Below are 19,334 nucleotides of genomic sequence, written 5' to 3'. Positions count from 1 at the left end.
CTGTTAGTGAGAATGTAACTCCATTAAACAAAGACGTCTCTAACATGAGATCAGTTCATTCTGTCCAACGTGATCAGGGTTTAAAGGTCAAGTCTCATGTTCAGAGATGGAGAGAGGTGCTGTAGACAGTCCATCTGAGACCCCGTAGATCTCAGACAGGAAGTGATGTACCTTATTTCCAGTTTTAGTTGTTTTTTTTTTCCAAATTGAACTTCAGTTCTATTCCTGAACATTATTCAACTTTAGAGACTAAACAGTGTGGTACAATAAACAGACAAAGGTCAGAGGTCAAATCTGGACTAAATTATGTTCAGACCTGTTTTAGAGGTAGATACACTAATAGTAGCTCACTTTAGTTAGCTTCAGCTAAAGCTAGCATACAGTAGCTACACTAGCTACATCACTAAAGTTACTACATTAGCCAATGGTCTCATTTTAAATGATCAGATATGATTTCACACTAAAAACACTAAAAACTATCAACACATTCAGATTTAGTCTCCTGCTCTCTCATTGGTCCACGCTGCTGATGTCATAAACCAATCACAGGGGGCAGAAACAAAAACCAACCCTGGTAGACTTCCTGTCAGGAGGCCAGGAGGCATCCCAGACGTAGTCTCGGGCCAAGTTCACTATGACTCATAGTTCACTATGGATTTACAGGACCCTGATACCCCAGGACTGCTGGATCAGGTTTTCATGATAGAGTCTGACCTCCTTTGAAAAACCACAGTGACAATAAAAACCAGTAAAAAAGTTTTATTCAAAGATCAATAACATGGATGTGATTAGAGAATATAAATAAATAAATAAATAATAAAAATATGATCGAACGCCATTGATGTGTTGGATTCTCACGTTTGTGGATTACTGTTGATTGATTGAGTCTTTATGTTCCACCATGAATATTGATTTATTGATTTATTCTTTATTGATGGGTTCGTTTCCCTCAGCCACGCCCTGGAGTCCTACACTGCCCTGCCCTACAACCAGAGGACTCCCTGCCCCCCCAACCCCATCAACCGCCCCGCCTACCAGGGCAGCAACCCCATCAGTGACGTGTGGTCCCGCCACGCCCTCAACGTGCTCGCCAAGTACATGAAAAGGTAAAAACACCTGAACAGGATCACCCAGGTGATCTGGATCAACCAGAGCTGCTGGTCCCCTTCATGAGGAGATCCTCCAGTCCTCCATGAAACCAGCAGATCTGGATCAACCAGAGCTGCTGGTCCCCTTCATGAGGAGATCCTCCAGTCCTCCAAAGATCCACTCTGAAACCAACATTTTAAGGTGGAAATGTTTGTGTGTTTGCTTGTTTATTTATCTGATTGTCTGTTTGTTTTTTTATAGTTTTGTCTGTTGGTTGTTTACAGAGCGGTGCGTGACCCTGAGGATCTGGAGGCTCGCTCCAGCATGCATCTGGCCAGTGTGTTCGCTGGTATTGGTTTTGGAAACGCCGGAGTTCATCTGTGGTGAGAAGACCGACTCTAAGAACCAATCAGATTAATGAAGACATGGTAACTGTGACGATGAGCATCTCAACATCTCCACCTGGCGGTCATGAACATCTCCTGGTGGTCATGAACATGTCCTGGTGGTCATGAACATGTCCTGGTGGTCATGAACATCTCTTGGTGGTCATGAACATCTCCTGGTGGTCATGAACATCTCCTGGTGGTCATGAACATGTCCTGGTGGTCATGAACATCTCCTGGTGGTCATGAACATGTCCTGGTGGTCATGAACATCTCCTGGTGGTCATGAACATCTCCTGGTGGTCATGAACATCTCCTGGTGGTCATGAACATCTCTTGGTGGTCATGAACATCTCCTGGTGGTCATGAACATGTCCTGGTGGTCATGAACATCTCCTGGTGGTCATGAACATCTCCTGGTGGTCATGAACATCTCTTGGTGGTCATGAACATCTCTTGGTGGTCATGAACATCTCCTGGTGGTCATGAACATCTCCTGGTGGTCATGAACATGTCCTGGTGGTCATGAACATCTCCTGGTGGTCATGAACACCTCCTGGTGGTCATGAACATCTCCTGGTGGTCATGAACATGTCCTGGTGGTCATGAACATCTCCTGGTGGTCATGAACATGTCCTGGTGGTCATGAACATGTCCTGGTGGTCATGAACATCTCCTGGTTGTCATGAACATCTCCTGGTGGTCATGAACATCTCCTGGTGGTCATGAACATCTCCTGGTGGTCATGAACATGTCCTGGTGGTCATGAACATCTCCTGGTGGTCATGAACATGTCCTGGTGGTCATGAACATCTCCTGGTGGTCATGAACATGTCCTGGTGGTCATGAACATCTCCTGGTGGTCATGAACATGTCCTGGTGGTCATGAACATGTCCTGGTGGTCATGAACATCTCCTGGTGGTCATGAACATCTCCTGGTGGTCATGAACATCTCCTGGTGGTCATGAACATCTCTTGGTGGTCATGAACATCTCCTGGTGGTCATGAACATCTCCTGGTGGTCATGAACATGTCCTGGTGGTCATGAACATCTCCTGGTGGTCATGAACATCTCTTGGTGGTCATGAACATCTCCTGGTGGTCATGAACATCTCCTGGTGGTCATGAACATGTCCTGGTGGTCATGAACATCTCCTGGTGGTCATGAACATGTCCTGGTGGTCATGAACATCTCCTGGTGGTCATGAACATGTCCTGGTGGTCATGAACATCTCCTGGTGGTCATGAACACCTCCTGGTGGTCATGAACATGTCCTGGTGGTCATGAACATCTCCTGGTGGTCATGAACATCTCCTGGTGGTCATGAACATGTCCTGGTGGTCATGAACATCTCCTGGTGGTCATGAACATGTCCTGGTGGTCATGAACATCTCCTGGTGGTCATGAACATGTCCTGGTGGTCATGAACATGTCCTGGTGGTCATGAACATCTCTTGGTGGTCATGAACATCTCTTGGTGGTCATGAACATCTCCTGGTGGTCATGAATATGTCCTGGTGGTCATGAACATCTCCTGGTGGTCATGAACATGTCCTGGTGGTCATGAACATCTCCTGGTGGTCATGAACATGTCCTGGTGATCATGAACATCTCCTGGTGGTCATGAACATGTCCTGGTGGTCATGAACATGTCCTGGTGGTCATGAACATCTCCTGGTGGTCATGAACATGTCCTGGTGGTCATGAACATCTCCTGGTGGTCATGAACATCTCCTGGTGGTCATGAACATCTCCTGGTGGTCATGAACATCTCCTGGTGGTCATGAACATCTCCTGGTGGTCATGAACATCTCCTGGTGGTCATGAACATGTCCTGGTGGTCATGAACATCTCCTGGTGGTCATGAACATGTCCTGGTGGTCATGAACATCTCCTGGTGGTCATGAACATGTCCTGGTGGTCATGAACATCTCCTGGTGGTCATGAACACCTCCTGGTGGTCATGAACATCTCCTGGTGGTCATGAACATCTCTTGGTGGTCATGAACATCTCCTGGTGGTCATGAACATCTCCTGGTGGTCATGAACATGTCCTGGTGGTCATGAACATCTCCTGGTGGTCATGAACATGTCCTGGTGGTCATGAACATCTCCTGGTGGTCATGAACACCTCCTGGTGGTCATGAACATCTCCTGGTGGTCATGAACATCTCCTGGTGGTCATGAACATCTCTTGGTGGTCATGAACATCTCCTGGTGGTCATGAACATGTCCTGGTGGTCATGAACATCTCCTGGTGGTCATGAACATCTCCTGGTGGTCATGAACATCTCTTGGTGGTCATGAACATCTCCTGGTGGTCATGAACATCTCCTGGTGGTCATGAACATCTCCTGGTGGTCATGAACATCTCTTGGTGGTCATGAACATCTCCTGGTGGTCATGAACATCTCCTGGTGGTCATGAACATGTCCTGGTGGTCATGAACATCTCCTGGTGGTCATGAACATGTCCTGGTGGTCATGAACATCTCCTGGTGGTCATGAACATGTCCTGGTGGTCATGAACATCTCCTGGTGGTCATGAACATGTCCTGGTGGTCATGAACATCTCCTGGTGGTCATGAACATCTCCTGGTGGTCATGAACACCTCCTGGTGGTCATGAACACCTCCTGGTGGTCATGAACATGTCCTGGTGGTCATGAACATCTCCTGGTGGTCATGAACATGTCCTGGTGGTCATGAACATCTCCTGGTGGTCATGAACATGTCCTGGTGGTCATGAACATCTCCTGGTGGTCATGAACATCTCCTGGTGGTCATGAACATCTCCTGGTGGTCATGAACATGTCCTGGTGGTCATGAACATCTCCTGGTGGTCATGAACATCTCCTGGTGGTCATGAACATCTCCTGGTGGTCATGAACATGTCCTGGTGGTCATGAACATCTCCTGGTGGTCATGAACATGTCCTGGTGGTCATGAACATGTCCTGGTGGTCATGAACATCTCCTGGTGGTCATGAACATCTCCTGGTGGTCATGAACACCTCCTGGTGGTCATGAACATCTCCTGGTGGTCATGAACATCTCCTGGTGGTCATGAACATCTCCTGGTGGTCATGAACATGTCCTGGTGGTCATGAACATCTCCTGGTGGTCATGAACATCTCCTGGTGGTCATGTTTTCTGAGAGCTTTGAGCTGTGATTGGTCGATCAATAGCTGTTAAAGGTCATATTGATTTAGTTTATTGATCTAACCCTGTGAGAAGAGCTATTATTTTGATGATTTCATTAATTTGATTTAGAACCTCAGACCAGTCCAAGTCTACCCCCCTTAGGACTGTCCGTTTAGGGGGTCTCAGACCCCAGGTTGAGAATCCCTGATAGAAATGGTCCCCTTCACCCTGGCTGAACCCTAAACCGTACTGTCTCTCTCTCCAGCCATGGGATGTCGTATCCGATCGCCGGGAACGTAAAGACTCACTCTGCTAAGGGTTACAGCATAGAGCACCCCCTGGTGGTGAGTGGAGAAAAAACTATTTTAAAAAATGACTGATTCATGATTAATTGATGATTGATTCCTGATTGAATTCTGATTGATTCCTGATTGATTTCTTATGATTCCTGATTGATTTCTGTTTGATTTCTGATTGATTAACGATTGATTCCTAATGTATTTCTTTTGATTCCTGATTGATAAATGATTGATTTCTGATTGATGCCTGATTGATTAATGATTGATTTCTGTTGATTCCTGATTGATTAATGATTGATTTCTGTTAATTCCTGATTGATTTCTGATTAGTAAATGAGTGATTCCTGATTGATTAATGATTGATTCCTGATTGATTAATGATTGATTTCTGTTAATTCCTGATTGATTTCTGATTAGTTAATGAGTGATTCCTGATTGATTAATGAATTATTAATGATTGATTCCTGATTGATTCTTGATTGATTAATGATTGATTAATGATTGATTTCTGTTGATTAATGAGTGATTTCTGTTGATTCCTGATTGATTTCTAATTGATTCCTGATTGATTTCTGATTGTTTCCTGATTGATTTCTGACGGATTTCTGATTGATTCCTGTTTGATTTCTGATTGATTAATGATTGATTTTTCATTGATTCATGATTAATTTCTGATTGATTTTTGATTGTTTTCTTATAGATTCCTGATTGATTTCTGAATTATTAATGATTTATTGCTTTTTGATTTCTGATTGGTTAATGATTGATTTCTGTTGATTCCTGATCGATTTCTAATTCATTTCTGGTTGACATCTCATTGATTATTGATTGATTTCTGATTTATTTCTGTTGATTCCTGATTGATTTCTGATAAATCCTGATTTATTAATGATTGATTTCTGATGATTCCTGATTGATTAATGATTGATTTCTGATTGATGCCTGCTGGCTTTCTGACTGGTTAATGATTGATTCCTGATTTATTTCTTTTGATTCCTGATTGATTTCTGATTAATTAATGATTGATTCCTGATTGATTCCTGATTGATGCCTGATTGATTTCTGATTGATTAATGATTGATTCCTAATTTATTTCTTTTGATTTCTGATTGATTTCTGATTGGTTAATGATTGATTTCTGATGATTCCTGATTGATTTCTTATTCATTTCTGGTTGATATCTCATTGATTAATGATTGATTTCTGTTGACTCCTGGTTGATTTCTGATTGATTTCTGGTTGATTCCTGTTTGATTTCTGATTGATTAATGATTGATTCCTAATTTATTTCTGTTGACTCCTGGTTGATTTCTGATTGATTTCTGGTTGATTCCTGTTTGATTTCTGATTGATTAATGATTGATTCCTAATTTATTTCTTTTGATTCCTGATTGATGAATGATTGATTTCTGATTGATTTCTGTTGATTCCTGATTGATTCCTGATTGATTCCTGTTGATTACTGATTGATTTCTGATTGATTTCTGTTGATTCCTGATTGATTAATGATTGATTTCTGATGATTCCTGATTGATTTCTGGTTGGTTCCTGATTGATTTCTGATTGATGCCTAATTCATTTCTGATTGATTAATGATTGATTAATGATTGATTTCTGATTGATTCCTGATTGATTAATAATTTGATTTCTGATGATTCCTGTTTGATTTCTGATTGATTTCTGTTAATTCCTGATTGATTTCTGTTGACTCCTGATTGATTTCTGTTGATTAATGATTGATTTCTTTTGATTCCTGATTGATTTCTAATTCATTTCTGGTTGATTTCTCATTGATCAATGATGATTTCTGATTGATTTCTGGTTGATTTCTCATTGATCAATGATGATTTTTGGTTGATTTCTGTTTGATTGATTGATTTCTGGTTGATTCCTGATTGATTAATGATTGATTTCTGATTGATTAATGATTGATTAAGGATTGATTCCTAATTGATTTTTGATTATTCCTGATTGATTTTTGATGATTCCTGAAGCTCTCTGTATTTTTAATGTTAAAACTTTTAATCTTGCCCGTCATTGATCTGATTTGGGTGACTGATGTCTCCATCCGTCTCCGTCTCTCCTCAGCCTCACGGTCTCTCAGTCGTCCTCACGTCTCCAGCTGTCTTTAACTTCACTGCTCCCATGTGTCCAGAGCGCCACCTGGAGGCTGCAGAGATCCTCGGTACACCATCAAAGCACAACACCAGCCCAAACAGATTACATGAAACAATCACATGATAAACCAGGATAGAACAAGATAGAACAGGACAGAACAAGATACAACAGGATGGAACAAGGTAGGACAGGATTGAACAAGATAGAGCAGGATGGAACAGGATAAAACAGAACAGGATAGAACAGGATGAAAAAGGAAAGAACAGGATGAAACAGGATAGAACAAGATAGAACAGGGTAGAACAGAATACAACAAAATAGAACAAGATAGAACAGATGGAAAAGGATACAACAGGATGGAACAGAACAGGATACAACAGGATGAAAAAGGATAGAACAGGATAGAACAAGATACAACAGGATAGAACAGGATAAACCAGGATACAACAGGACACAACAGGATAGAACAAGATACAACAGGATAGAACAGGATAAACCAGGATACAACAGGATAGAACAAGATAGAACAGGATAAACCAGGAAACAACAGGAAACAACAGGATAAAATGAGATAGAATGGGATAAACCAGGATACAACAGGACACAACAGGATAGAACAAGATAGAATGGGATAAACCAGGATACAACAGGATAGAACAAGATCGAAAAGATATACTAGGATGGAACCGAATAGAACAGGATAGAATAAGATAGAACAGGATGGAACAAAACAGGATGAAAAAGGATAGAACAGGATAAAACAGGATAAAACAAGATAGAACAGGGTAGAACAGGATACAACAAAATAGAACAAGATAGAACAGATGGAAAAGGATACAACAGGATGGAACAGAACAGGCTAGAACAGGATGAAAAAGGATAGAACAGGATAGAACAAGATACAACAGGATCAAACAAGATACAACAGGATAGAACAGGATAAACCAGGATACAACAGGACACAACAGGATAGGATGAGATAGAACAGGATGGAACAGAACAGGATACAAGGAAAAAGAACAGGATAAACCAGGATACAACAGGATAGAACAAGATAGAACAGGATGGAGCAGAGCAGGATAGCACAAGGATACAACAGAGAACAAGATCAAACAAGATAGAACAGAATGGAACAGATTAGAACAGGATAGGACAAGATAGAACAGGAGGGAACAGTAAAGAATAGAACAGGATGAAAAAGGAAAGAACAGGATGAAACAGGATAGAGCAAGATAGAACAGGACAGAACAAGATACAACAGGATGGAACAAGGTAGGACAGGATTGAACAAGATAGAGCAGGATGGAACAGGATAAAACAGAACAGGATAGAATAGGATGAAAAAGGATAGAACAGGATGAAACAGGATAGAACAAGATAGAACAGGGTAGAACAGAATACAACAAAATAGAACAAGATAGAACAGATGGAAAAGGATACAACAGGATGGAACAGAACAGGATACAACAGGATGAAAAAGGATAGAACAGGATAGAACAAGATACAACAGGATAGAACAGGATAAACCAGGATACAACAGGACACAACAGGATAGAACAAGATACAACAGGATAGAACAGGATAAACCAGGATACAACAGGATAGAACAAGATAGAACAGGATAAACCAGGAAACAACAGGAAACAACAGGATAAAATGAGATAGAATGGGATAAACCAGGATACAACAGGACACAACAGGATAGAACAAGATAGAACAGGATAGAACAAGATCGAAAAGATATACTAGGATGGAACCGAATAGAACAGGATAGAATAAGATAGAACAGGATGGAACAAAACAGGATGAAAAAGGATAGAACAGGATAAAACAGGATAAAACAAGATAGAACAGGGTAGAACAGGATACAACAAAATAGAACAAGATAGAACAGATGGAAAAGGATACAACAGGATGGAACAGAACAGGCTAGAACAGGATGAAAAAGGATAGAACAGGATAGAACAAGATACAACAGGATCAAACAAGATACAACAGGATAGAACAGGATAAACCAGGATACAACAGGATAGGACGAGATAGAACAGGATGGAACAGAACAGGATACAAGGAAAAAGAACAGGATAAACCAGGATACAACACGATAGAACAAGATAGAACAGGATGGAGCAGAGCAGGATAGCACAAGGATACAACAGAGAACAAGATCAAACAAGATAGAACAGAATGGAACAGATTAGAACAGGATAGGACAAGATAGAACAGGAGGGAACAGTAAAGAATAGAACAGGATGAAAAAGGAAAGAACAGGATGAAACAGGATAGAGCAAGATAGAACAGGACAGAACAAGATACAACAGGATGGAACAAGATAGGACAGGATAGAGCAAGATAGAACAGGATAGAACAAGAATACAAAAGGGCAATACAGGATAAACCATGATACAACAGGACACAACAGGATAAAACAAGATGGAACAGGATGTAACAGAACATGATAGAACGAGATAGAACAGGATGGAACAGAATAGAACAAGATAGAACAGGATGGAACAGAACAGGATAAAACAGGATGAAACACGATACAACAGGATAGAACAAGATAGAACAGGATAGAACAAGATAGAACAGGGTAGAACAGAATACAACAAAATAGAACAAGATAGAACAGATGGAAAAGGATACAACAGGATGGAACAGAACAGGATACAACAGGATGAAAAAGGATAGAACAGGATAGAACAAGATACAACAGGATAGAACAGGATAAACCAGGATACAACAGGACACAACAGGATAGAACAAGATACAACAGGATAGAACAGGATAAACCAGGATACAACAGGATAGAACAAGATAGAACAGGATAAACTAGGAAACAACAGGAAACAAAAGGATAAAATGAGATAGAATGGGATAAACCAGGATACAACAGGACACAACAGGATACAACAAGATAGAACAGGATAGAACAAGATCGAAAAGATATACTAGGATGAAAAAGTATAGAACAGGATAGAATAGATTGAACAGGATGGAACAAAACAGGATGAAAAAGGACAGAACAGGATAAAACAGGATAAAACAAGATAGAACAGGGTAGAACAGGATACAACAAAATAGAACAAGATAGAACAGATGGAAAAGGATACAACAGGATGGAACAGAACAGGCTAGAACAGGATGAAAAAGGATAGAACAGGATAGAACAAGATACAACAGGATCAAACAAGATACAACAGGATAGAACAGGATAAACCAGGATACAACAGGACACAACAGGATAGGATGAGATAGAACAGGATGGAACAGAACAGGATACAAGGAAAAAGAACAGGATAAACCAGGATACAACAGGATAGAACAAGATAGAACAGGATGGAGCAGAGCAGGATAGCACAAGGATACAACAGAGAACAAGATCAAACAAGATAGAACAGAATGGAACAGATTAGAACAGGATAGGACAAGATAGAACAGGAGGGAACAGTAAAGAATAGAACAGGATGAAAAAGGAAAGAACAGGATGAAACAGGATAGAGCAAGATAGAACAGGACAGAACAAGATACAACAGGATGGAACAAGATAGGACAGGATAGAGCAAGATAGAACAGGATAGAACAAGAATACAACAGGACAATACAGGATAAACCATGATACAACAGGACACAACAGGATAAAACAAGATAGAACAGGATGTAACAGAACATGATAGAACGAGATAGAACAGGATGGAACAGAATAGAACAAGATAGAACAAGATAGAGCAGGATGGAACAGGATAAAACAGAACAGGATAGAATAGGATGAAAAAGGATAGAACAAGATAAAACAGGATAGAACAAGATAGAACAGGGTAGAACAGAATACAACAAAATAGAACAAGATAGAACAGATGGAAAAGGATACAACAGGATGGAACAGAACAGGCTAGAACAGGATGAAAAAGGATAGAACAGGATAGAACAAGATACAACAGGATCAAACAAGATACAACAGGATAGAACAGGATAAACCAGGATACAACAGGACACAACAGGATAGGATGAGATAGAACAGGATGGAACAGAACAGGATACAAGGAAAAAGAACAGGATAAACCAGGATACAACAGGATAGAACAAGATAGAACAGGATGGAGCAGAGCAGGATAGCACAAGGATACAACAGAGAACAAGATCAAACAAGATAGAACAGAATGGAACAAGATACAACAGGATGGAACAAGATAGGACAGGATAGAGCAAGATAGAACAGGATAGAACAAGAACAAGAAAAAGGAAAGAACAGGATGAAACAGGATAGAGCAAGATAGAACAGGACAGAACAAGATACAACAGGATGGAACAAGATAGGACAGGATAGAGCAAGATAGAACAGGATAGAACAAGAATACAACAGGACAATACAGGATAAACCATGATACAACAGGACACAACAGGATAAAACAAGATAGAACAGGATGTAACAGAACATGATAGAACGAGATAGAACAGGATGGAACAAGATAGGACAGGATTGAACAAGATAGAGCAGGATGGAACAGGATAAAACAGAACAGGATAGAATAGGATGAAAAAGGATAGAACAAGATAAAACAGGATAGAACAAGATAGAACAGGGTAGAACAGAATACAACAAAATAGAACAAGATAGAACAGATGGAAAAGGATACAACAGGATGGAACAGAACAGGCTAGAACAGGATGAAAAAGGATAGAACAGGATAGAACAAGATACAACAGGATCAAACAAGATACAACAGGATAGAACAGGATAAACCAGGATACAACAGGACACAACAGGATAGGATGAGATAGAACAGGATGGAACAGAACAGGATACAAGGAAAAAGAACAGGATAAACCAGGATACAACAGGATAGAACAAGATAGAACAGGATGGAGCAGAGCAGGATAGCACAAGGATACAACAGAGAACAAGATCAAACAAGATAGAACAGAATGGAACAGATTAGAACAGGATAGGACAAGATAGAACAGGAGGGAACAGTAAAGAATAGAACAGGATGAAAAAGGAAAGAACAGGACGAAACAGGATAGAGCAAGATAGAACAGGACAGAACAAGATACAACAGGATGGAACAAGATAGGACAGGATTGAACAAGATAGAGCAGGATGGAACAGGATAAAACAGAACAGGATAGAATAGGATGAAAAAGGATAGAACAAGATAAAACAGGATAGAACAAGATAGAACAGGGTAGAACAGAATACAACAAAATAGAACAAGATAGAACAGATGGAAAAGGATACAACAGGATGGAACAGAACAGGATACAACAGGATGAAAAAGGATAGAACAGGATAGAACAAGATACAACAGGATAGAACAGGATAAACCAGGATACAACAGGACACAACAGGATAGAACAAGATACAACAGGATAGAACAGGATAAACCAGGATACAACAGGACACAACAGGATAGAACAAGATAGAACGGGATAGAACAAGATCGATAGAATACAGGATAGAACAAGATAGAACAGGATAGAACAAGATCGAACAAGATAGAACAGGATGGAAAGGGATAGAACAGGATGGAACAGAAAAGGATAGAACAGGATGAAAAAGGAAAGAACAGGATGAAACAAGATACAACTGTATAGAATAAGATATAACAAGATACAATAGGATAGAACAAGATAATATAGAAAACAACAGGATGGAACAAGATAGAACAGGAACAAGGATAGAACAGGATGGAAAAAGAGAGAAAAGGATAGAACAGGATAAACCAGGATACAACAGGACGAAACAGGGTAGAACAAGATTCAACGGGATAGAACAGGATAGAAGAAGATAAAATAGGATAGAACAGGATAAACCCAGGAAGAAACATGATCCAACAGGATAGAACAATATGGAACAGGATAAATCAGGAGAAAACAAGATAGAACAGGATAAACCAGGAAAAAACAGGATACAAGAAGATGAAACAGGGTTGAACAAGATAGAATGGGATAGAACAGGATACAACAGGATAGAACAGGATAAACCAGGATACAACAGGAAACAACAGGATAGAACAAGATAAAACAGGACAGAACAAGATAAAGCAGGATAGGACAAGATAAAACAGGACAGAACAAGATAAAGCAGGATAGGACAAGATAGAACAGGAGGGAACAGAAAAGAATAGAACAGGATGAAAAAGGAAAGAACAGGATGAAACAGGATAGAGCAAGATAGAACAGGGTAGAAAATTATAGAACAAGATACAACAAGATGGAACAATATAGAACAAGAAAAAACAGGATGGAACAGAACAGGATAGAACAGGAAGAAAAAGGATAGAACAGGATAGAACAAGATGGAAGAGGATAGAACAGGATAGAACAAGATACGACAGGAATAAAAACATAGAACAGGATAGAACAAGATAGAACAGGTAAGAGAATAGAACAGGATGGAACATGATAGAGCAGGGTGGAACAGAAAAGGATAGAACAGGATGAAAAAGGTTAGAACAAGATGAAACAGAATAGAGCAAGATAGAACAGGGTAGAACATTATAGAACAAGATACAACAGTATGGAACAGAACAGGATAGAACTGGATGAAAAAGGATAGAACAGGATAGAACAAGATAGAACAGGAAAGAGAATAGAACAGGATGGAACATGATAGAGCAGGATGGAACAGAAAAGGATAGAACAGGATGAAAAAGGGTAGAACAAGATGAAACAGAATAGAACAAGATAGGACAGGGTAGAACATTATAGAACAAGATACAACAGGATGGAAAAGGATGGAACAGAACAGGATAGAACTGGATGAAAATGGATAGAACAGGATAGAACAAGATAGAACAGGAAAGAGAATAGAACAGGATGGAACATGATAGAGCAGGATGGAACAGAAAAGGATAGAACAGGATGAAAAAGGGTAGAACAAGATGAAACAGAATAGAGCAAGACAGAACAGGGTAGAACATTATAGAACAAGATACAACAGGATAGAACAGGATGGAACAGAACAGGATAGAACTGGATGAAAAAGGATAGAACAGGATAGAACAAGATAGAACAGGATGGAAAAGGATAGAACAGGATAAACCGGGATACAACAGGACAATACAGGGTAGAACAAGATAGAACAGGATACAAAAGGATGGAACAAGATACAATAGGATAGAACAAGATAGAACAAGATACAACAAGATACAACAGGATAGAACAAGATACTACAGGATAGATCAAAATAGAATGGGATAGAAAAAGAGAGAACATGGTAGAACAAGATGGAAGGGGATAGAACAGGATACAACAGGATAGAACAAGATAGAAAAGGATAGAACAAGATACAACAGGATAGAACAAGATAGATCATGATACAACAGGATAGAACAGGATAAACCAGGATACAACAGGATGAAACAGGGTAGAACAAGATAGAATGGGATAGAACAGGATACAACAGGATAGAACAAGATAGAACAGGACACAATAGGACAAAACAAGATACAATAGGATAGAACAGGATGAACAAGGATAAAGCAGGATGAAACAGGGTAGAACAAGATAGAATGGGATACAACAGGATAGAACAAGATAGAACAGGATAGAACAAGATACAACAGGATAGAACAAGATAGAACAGGATAAACCAGGATACAACAGGACAGAACTAGATAGAACAGGATACAACAGGATAAACCGGGATAGAACAAGATAGAACAGGATAAACCAGGATAGAACAGGTTAAACTAGAATAGAACAGGTTAAACCAGGATAGAACAAGATAGAACAGGGGAGAACATGATAAACCAGGATAGTACAGAACAAACCAGGATAGAACAAGATAGAACAGGATACATGCACTTAGATCTAGTGTCAGGGTTTTACCCGACCAGGAGGATCCGTAGTGTTCTGGGGATTGTAATGCGGGGTTCTTGTCCACAACGGGTTCAGGTGCAGATATCTCTCAGGTGAAGAGGGCGGATGCTGGTCCAGTTCTGGCTGACACCCTTCGTCAGTTCCTGTTTGACCTCCAGGTGGAGGACGGTCTGGAGGCGGTGGGTTACAGTAAAGAGGACGTCCCGGCTCTGGTCAAAGGAACCATTCCTCAGGTGAGACTCCGCCCCCTCCAACTGACTGGTACACCCAGTAAAGACTAACGATTAGCAACAAGACACCTCCCAGTTCCCACTGCTGTGACCGATGGAGACGATGGTTCGTTTCCATGGCAACCACTCTCACTGATATTCACTGTAATGGGCTTTATTTCTGAAGTTAAACCTGTGGAACAGGGACAGGACTGAACGCTCCCCTGAGCCAGGGGAGGACCAGCAGTAATCAGCTAGGATTGTCGGGACTGGGAGTCGGACTGAGTGGGTTCTGGTACCATCTCCAAACTGAAGGTCCATATAACGGGGATGTCAGAGACAGGCCGTTTGGCACTGGCAGAGAAGATCTGGCAAATTTTTCATGGCCGCAACCCACATCCTCAGCTCTGCTGCTCATCCTTACAGATGTGGCTCCATTGAAAAGAGAAAAAACAGGCTTTACTAGGGTATAAGATTTATTACCAAGAAGCATTGTTACAACAAAGAAATCATCTACCAAACACACCTTACTTTTGGTGCTAAGTTTATTTCACCAATAGAACCAAGGCTATAGTTGTAGATGATGTCGAGTCATCTTTAATGGGTACAGGTGTACCACAGAGATCCATCCTTAGGCCACTTTTATTTCACTTACATATAAATGATATCCCAAATAAAGTTAAGAATTCTGAAATTCATCTGATGACACAGTATTATACTCTATTGTACCCTCTAATGGCCAAGCCCTGTCTCAGCTACAGACTGATTCTCCACCTTAAACTCCTGCTCAACCCCAAAAACTAAATTTATGTTTTTCTCTCCACCTACACCTGTCTGTTGTGACATGTCTGTCTTCTCATTGGTCCGTTTCAGGAGCGAGTGACCAAACTGTCTCCCCGGGAGCACACAGAGGAGGACCTGAGCCTCCTGTTTGAAGCCTCCATGAAGCTCTACTGACCAATCAGAATGCCTTAAACTGACCCTAGGTCAGCTCTACCACCTGATAGTGATCTCAGGTCTGCAGTTCCTCTAACAGCCACTAGATGGAGCTGTCTGCCATCCTCAGACCGCCGTCCTCAGACCAGCTCCTCCTCAGAGCTGTTGGCCTGCTGTGTTTCTGTTTGTAGAATCATTAGTCAGGATGAATGTTTGATCAGTTCTCTGTATCTCTGCTGCTCCTGGACTAACAACCAATAAAGACTGATTGATTGATGATTCACTGATTGATTTCAACCCTCAGAGGGTACCTGTAGACCTGTAGACTGGGTCTGGGAGAGGCAGAACCTTAAAAAGGCCTCAGTACCAGGGCTGGGTGTTTGACTTTATTGATAAAGCGCCTGTACAGATTATTGATCCCCTTGGGTGTTTTAGCCTTTTAAACAGATGGCGCTCTAACCTCCAAGCCTTCAAAGCATTCAGTATTATTGGATTAGAACAATGATCTGGAATATTCTAAAAACTATTAAAGATGTTTAGCTATTTACATTTAAAAAAGGATGATTTAATATCCATCCATCCATCCATCTATCCATCTATCTATCTATCCATCCATCCATCCATCCATCTACCCATCCATCCATCTACCCATCCATCCATCATCCATCCATCCATCATCCATCCATCCATCCATCATCCATCCATCCATCCATCCATCCATCCATCTATCCATCTATCCATCCATCCATCCATCCATCTATCCATCCATCATCCATCCATCCATCCATCATCCATCCATCATCCATCCATCCATCCATCTATCCATCTATCTATCTATCCATCCATCCATCCATCCATCTACCCATCCATCCATCTACCCATCCATCCATCATCCATCCATCCATCATCCATCCATCCATCCATCATCCATCCATCCATCCATCCATCCATCCATCCATCCATCTATCCATCTATCCATCCATCCATCCATCCATCCATCTATCCATCCATCATCCATCCATCCATCCATCATCCATCCATCCATCCATCCATCTATCCATCTATCCATCCATCCATCCATCCATCTATCCATCCATCATCCATCCATCCATCCATCTATCCATCCATCCATCCATCCATCCATCCATCTATCCATCCATCCATCATCCATCCATCTATCCATCTATCCATCCATCCATCTATCCATCCATCATCCATCCATCCATCCATCATCCATCCATCCATCCATCCATCATCCATCCATCCATCCATCCATCTATCCATCCATCCATCCATCCATCTATCCATCCATCCATCCATCATCCATCCATCTATCCATCCATCCATCCATCTATCCATCTATCCATCCATCCATCTATCTATCTATCTATCTATGTTTATGGTTAACTTTTATCCACTCTGATATAAACTTCAGTGAACAATGGCGACTGGGCGGGTCAACTCAATAACTAAATACAATATAAATAGAAATGAGTCATTTGAACTGACTACATGACATAATAAGAAAACGCCGTTATCTAGTCAAACAGGAAGTGTCCTCGTTTCTCTTTTTTCTCTGTCAGCGTGAATCTGGATCTCTAGCTCTGCATCTCCTCTCTCATGCTCACCAGAGACCATAGATTGTCCAAAGACAAGGGAAGGTGCCACCATGAGGACAGAGACCGTTACTGCAGACAGGCCGCCCAGCTCAATCAGAGTTAATAAAGGAAGAGATGATCCCAAATAAAGCCTAGTCCAGAGGCAATGAAAGTACCTGGAAACAGGACCAGGACAATATTTGGTGGTCAGCAATGGAGGGCCCACTGACAACGCCCCGTTAGCGAGAAGTTCTGAACATGATCGTGGGTTAGCAGTCCCTGATCTGAGGACCTGAGGACCCGGCTCTCCTCTTAAGTGTTGTAGGACTGCAAAGACAGAGAACAGAGGTAGGCTGAAGTATTAAGAGTTTAATAAAAATCTAAAATACTCAGGGTTAGACAGAAGATACAGAGGAGCAGCAGGAAGGGTTTAAACCCAAACAGGAGGGTCTGTGTGGGACTCTGTCCCGGTCTGAACAGGAGGGTCTGTGTGGGACTCTGTCCCGGTCTGAACAGGAGGGTCTGTGTGGGACTCTGTCCCGGTCTGAACAGGAGGGTCTGCGTGGGACTCTGTCCTGGTATGAAGGATGCTGATGATGGATCTAGTCTTTCACATCTACTGAGGACTCGTGCAGCAGTATTTTGGTCAGGTGGTAAACGGCGAATCAACCACTGACTGATACCAGAATAAAGTGAAAGTGACCAGAGGGGCCAGGGTCTATCCCCCTGTCTGGGTCAGGGTCTATCCCCCTGTCTGGGTCAGGGTCTATCCCCCGTCCGGGTCAGGGTCTATCCCCCGTCCGGGTCAGGGTCTATCCCCCGTCCGGGTCAGGGTCTATCCCCCGTCCGGGTCAGGGTCTATCCCCCTGTCCGGGTCAGGGAGCCAAACCCCAGAGAGCCAAAGTCCAGTCTTAGTGTATCTAGCAAGGTCTTTATTTAAAACACCATCAGAACAGAGGAAAACCCCAAACAGGGACAGTTATTTAGGTCTGGGAGCTTCTGAGAAGTCCTGGTCTCCGTGTAAACGTCTCCAATGGGGTTAATCTGCTGCTGGAACAACAGTTATATAAAGGGGATCAGAGCGCCGTGGTTAACGGGTTTATCTCTGAGATCAGAGAGTGAGCTAAGAACAGAGCAACCCTGAACACACCACGGAGCATTCTCACACACCTGGACTCACCTGGACCAGGACCTGAGTCAGCAGAGACCTGAGTCAGGCCCACTACTACTAACAGTACTTAATAACAATCATAATGATTATTAGAGAGTCTGTGTAACAGGATGTGATGTCAGCAGAAAAGAGCTCTGTCAGAAGCTCACAGCTATGCTGGGCTCTGGATCCTGAATGGAAGTCTTCAAACAGACTTTGATTTTGAAGAATGTCTCTGAGCTGATTGGCCGCTACTTTCTCAAGGATCTTAGAAACCAGAGGACGATTAGATCTGGGTCTCTAGCTGAGTAGCCAGAATTGAGCAGAGGTTTAACCACAGCTACTATAAAGACATTTCCTGTCAGTAATGTCATATTTATCACGTACAGAACAGATGTGCTCACCAGAGGAAACAGACTTCGCCAGCTTGGTAAGGATCGGGTCTAAAGACAGCTTGGTAGGGATCGGGTCTAAAGACAGGTTGATGGTTGGGTTCTTGATGACTGATCTGGGAGAACCAGTCTAGGCGGTTTTCTGGTTCTAAAGCTTAAAGATGAAACAACAACTGGCTCAGATAAGAAG

The 19,334-nt window shown here is 41.5% G+C and overlaps 1 protein-coding gene across 2 annotated transcripts; it reads left to right on the top strand.

Annotated features, from left to right (window-relative positions):
• Positions 1 to 80: 80 nt before the first annotated feature.
• Positions 81 to 16,281, top strand: adhfe1 (alcohol dehydrogenase iron containing 1). Of its 2 annotated transcripts, none has more exons than XM_041802322.1 (6): positions 81 to 1,106; positions 1,374 to 1,472; positions 4,884 to 4,962; positions 7,006 to 7,102; positions 14,935 to 15,092; positions 15,942 to 16,281. In XM_041802322.1, exons 1-6 carry the CDS (start codon positions 1,099 to 1,101, stop codon positions 16,023 to 16,025), a joined length of 525 nt encoding a protein of 174 aa, XP_041658256.1. In that variant the 5' UTR covers positions 81 to 1,098; the 3' UTR covers positions 16,026 to 16,281. The 2 variants fall into 2 exon arrangements, with proteins under 2 accessions (XP_041658256.1, XP_041658255.1); XM_041802321.1 differs by lacking the exon at positions 81 to 1,106 and adding an exon at positions 1,119 to 1,290.
• The last annotated feature ends 3,053 nt before the right edge of the window (positions 16,282 to 19,334 follow it).

The sequence above is a fragment of the Cheilinus undulatus genome, linkage group 13, assembly GCF_018320785.1.
Source record: "Cheilinus undulatus linkage group 13, ASM1832078v1, whole genome shotgun sequence".
NCBI classification, from domain to species: domain Eukaryota; kingdom Metazoa; phylum Chordata; class Actinopteri; order Labriformes; family Labridae; genus Cheilinus; species Cheilinus undulatus.
The sequence above is the reverse complement of the archived record's forward strand: the minus strand, read 5'-3'. Positions and strand labels throughout refer to the sequence as shown.

Coding starts and splice junctions, on each gene's coding strand:
- adhfe1 (XM_041802321.1), top strand. CDS start 1,193: ATGAAACCAGCAGATCTGGATCAACCAGAGCTGCTGGTCCCCTTCATG. Junction 1,473..4,883: donor AACGCCGGAGTTCATCTGTG/GTGAGAAGACCG, acceptor CTCTCTCTCCAG/CCATGGGATGTCGTATCCGA. Junction 15,093..15,941: donor TCAAAGGAACCATTCCTCAG/GTGAGACTCCGC, acceptor GGTCCGTTTCAG/GAGCGAGTGACCAAACTGTC.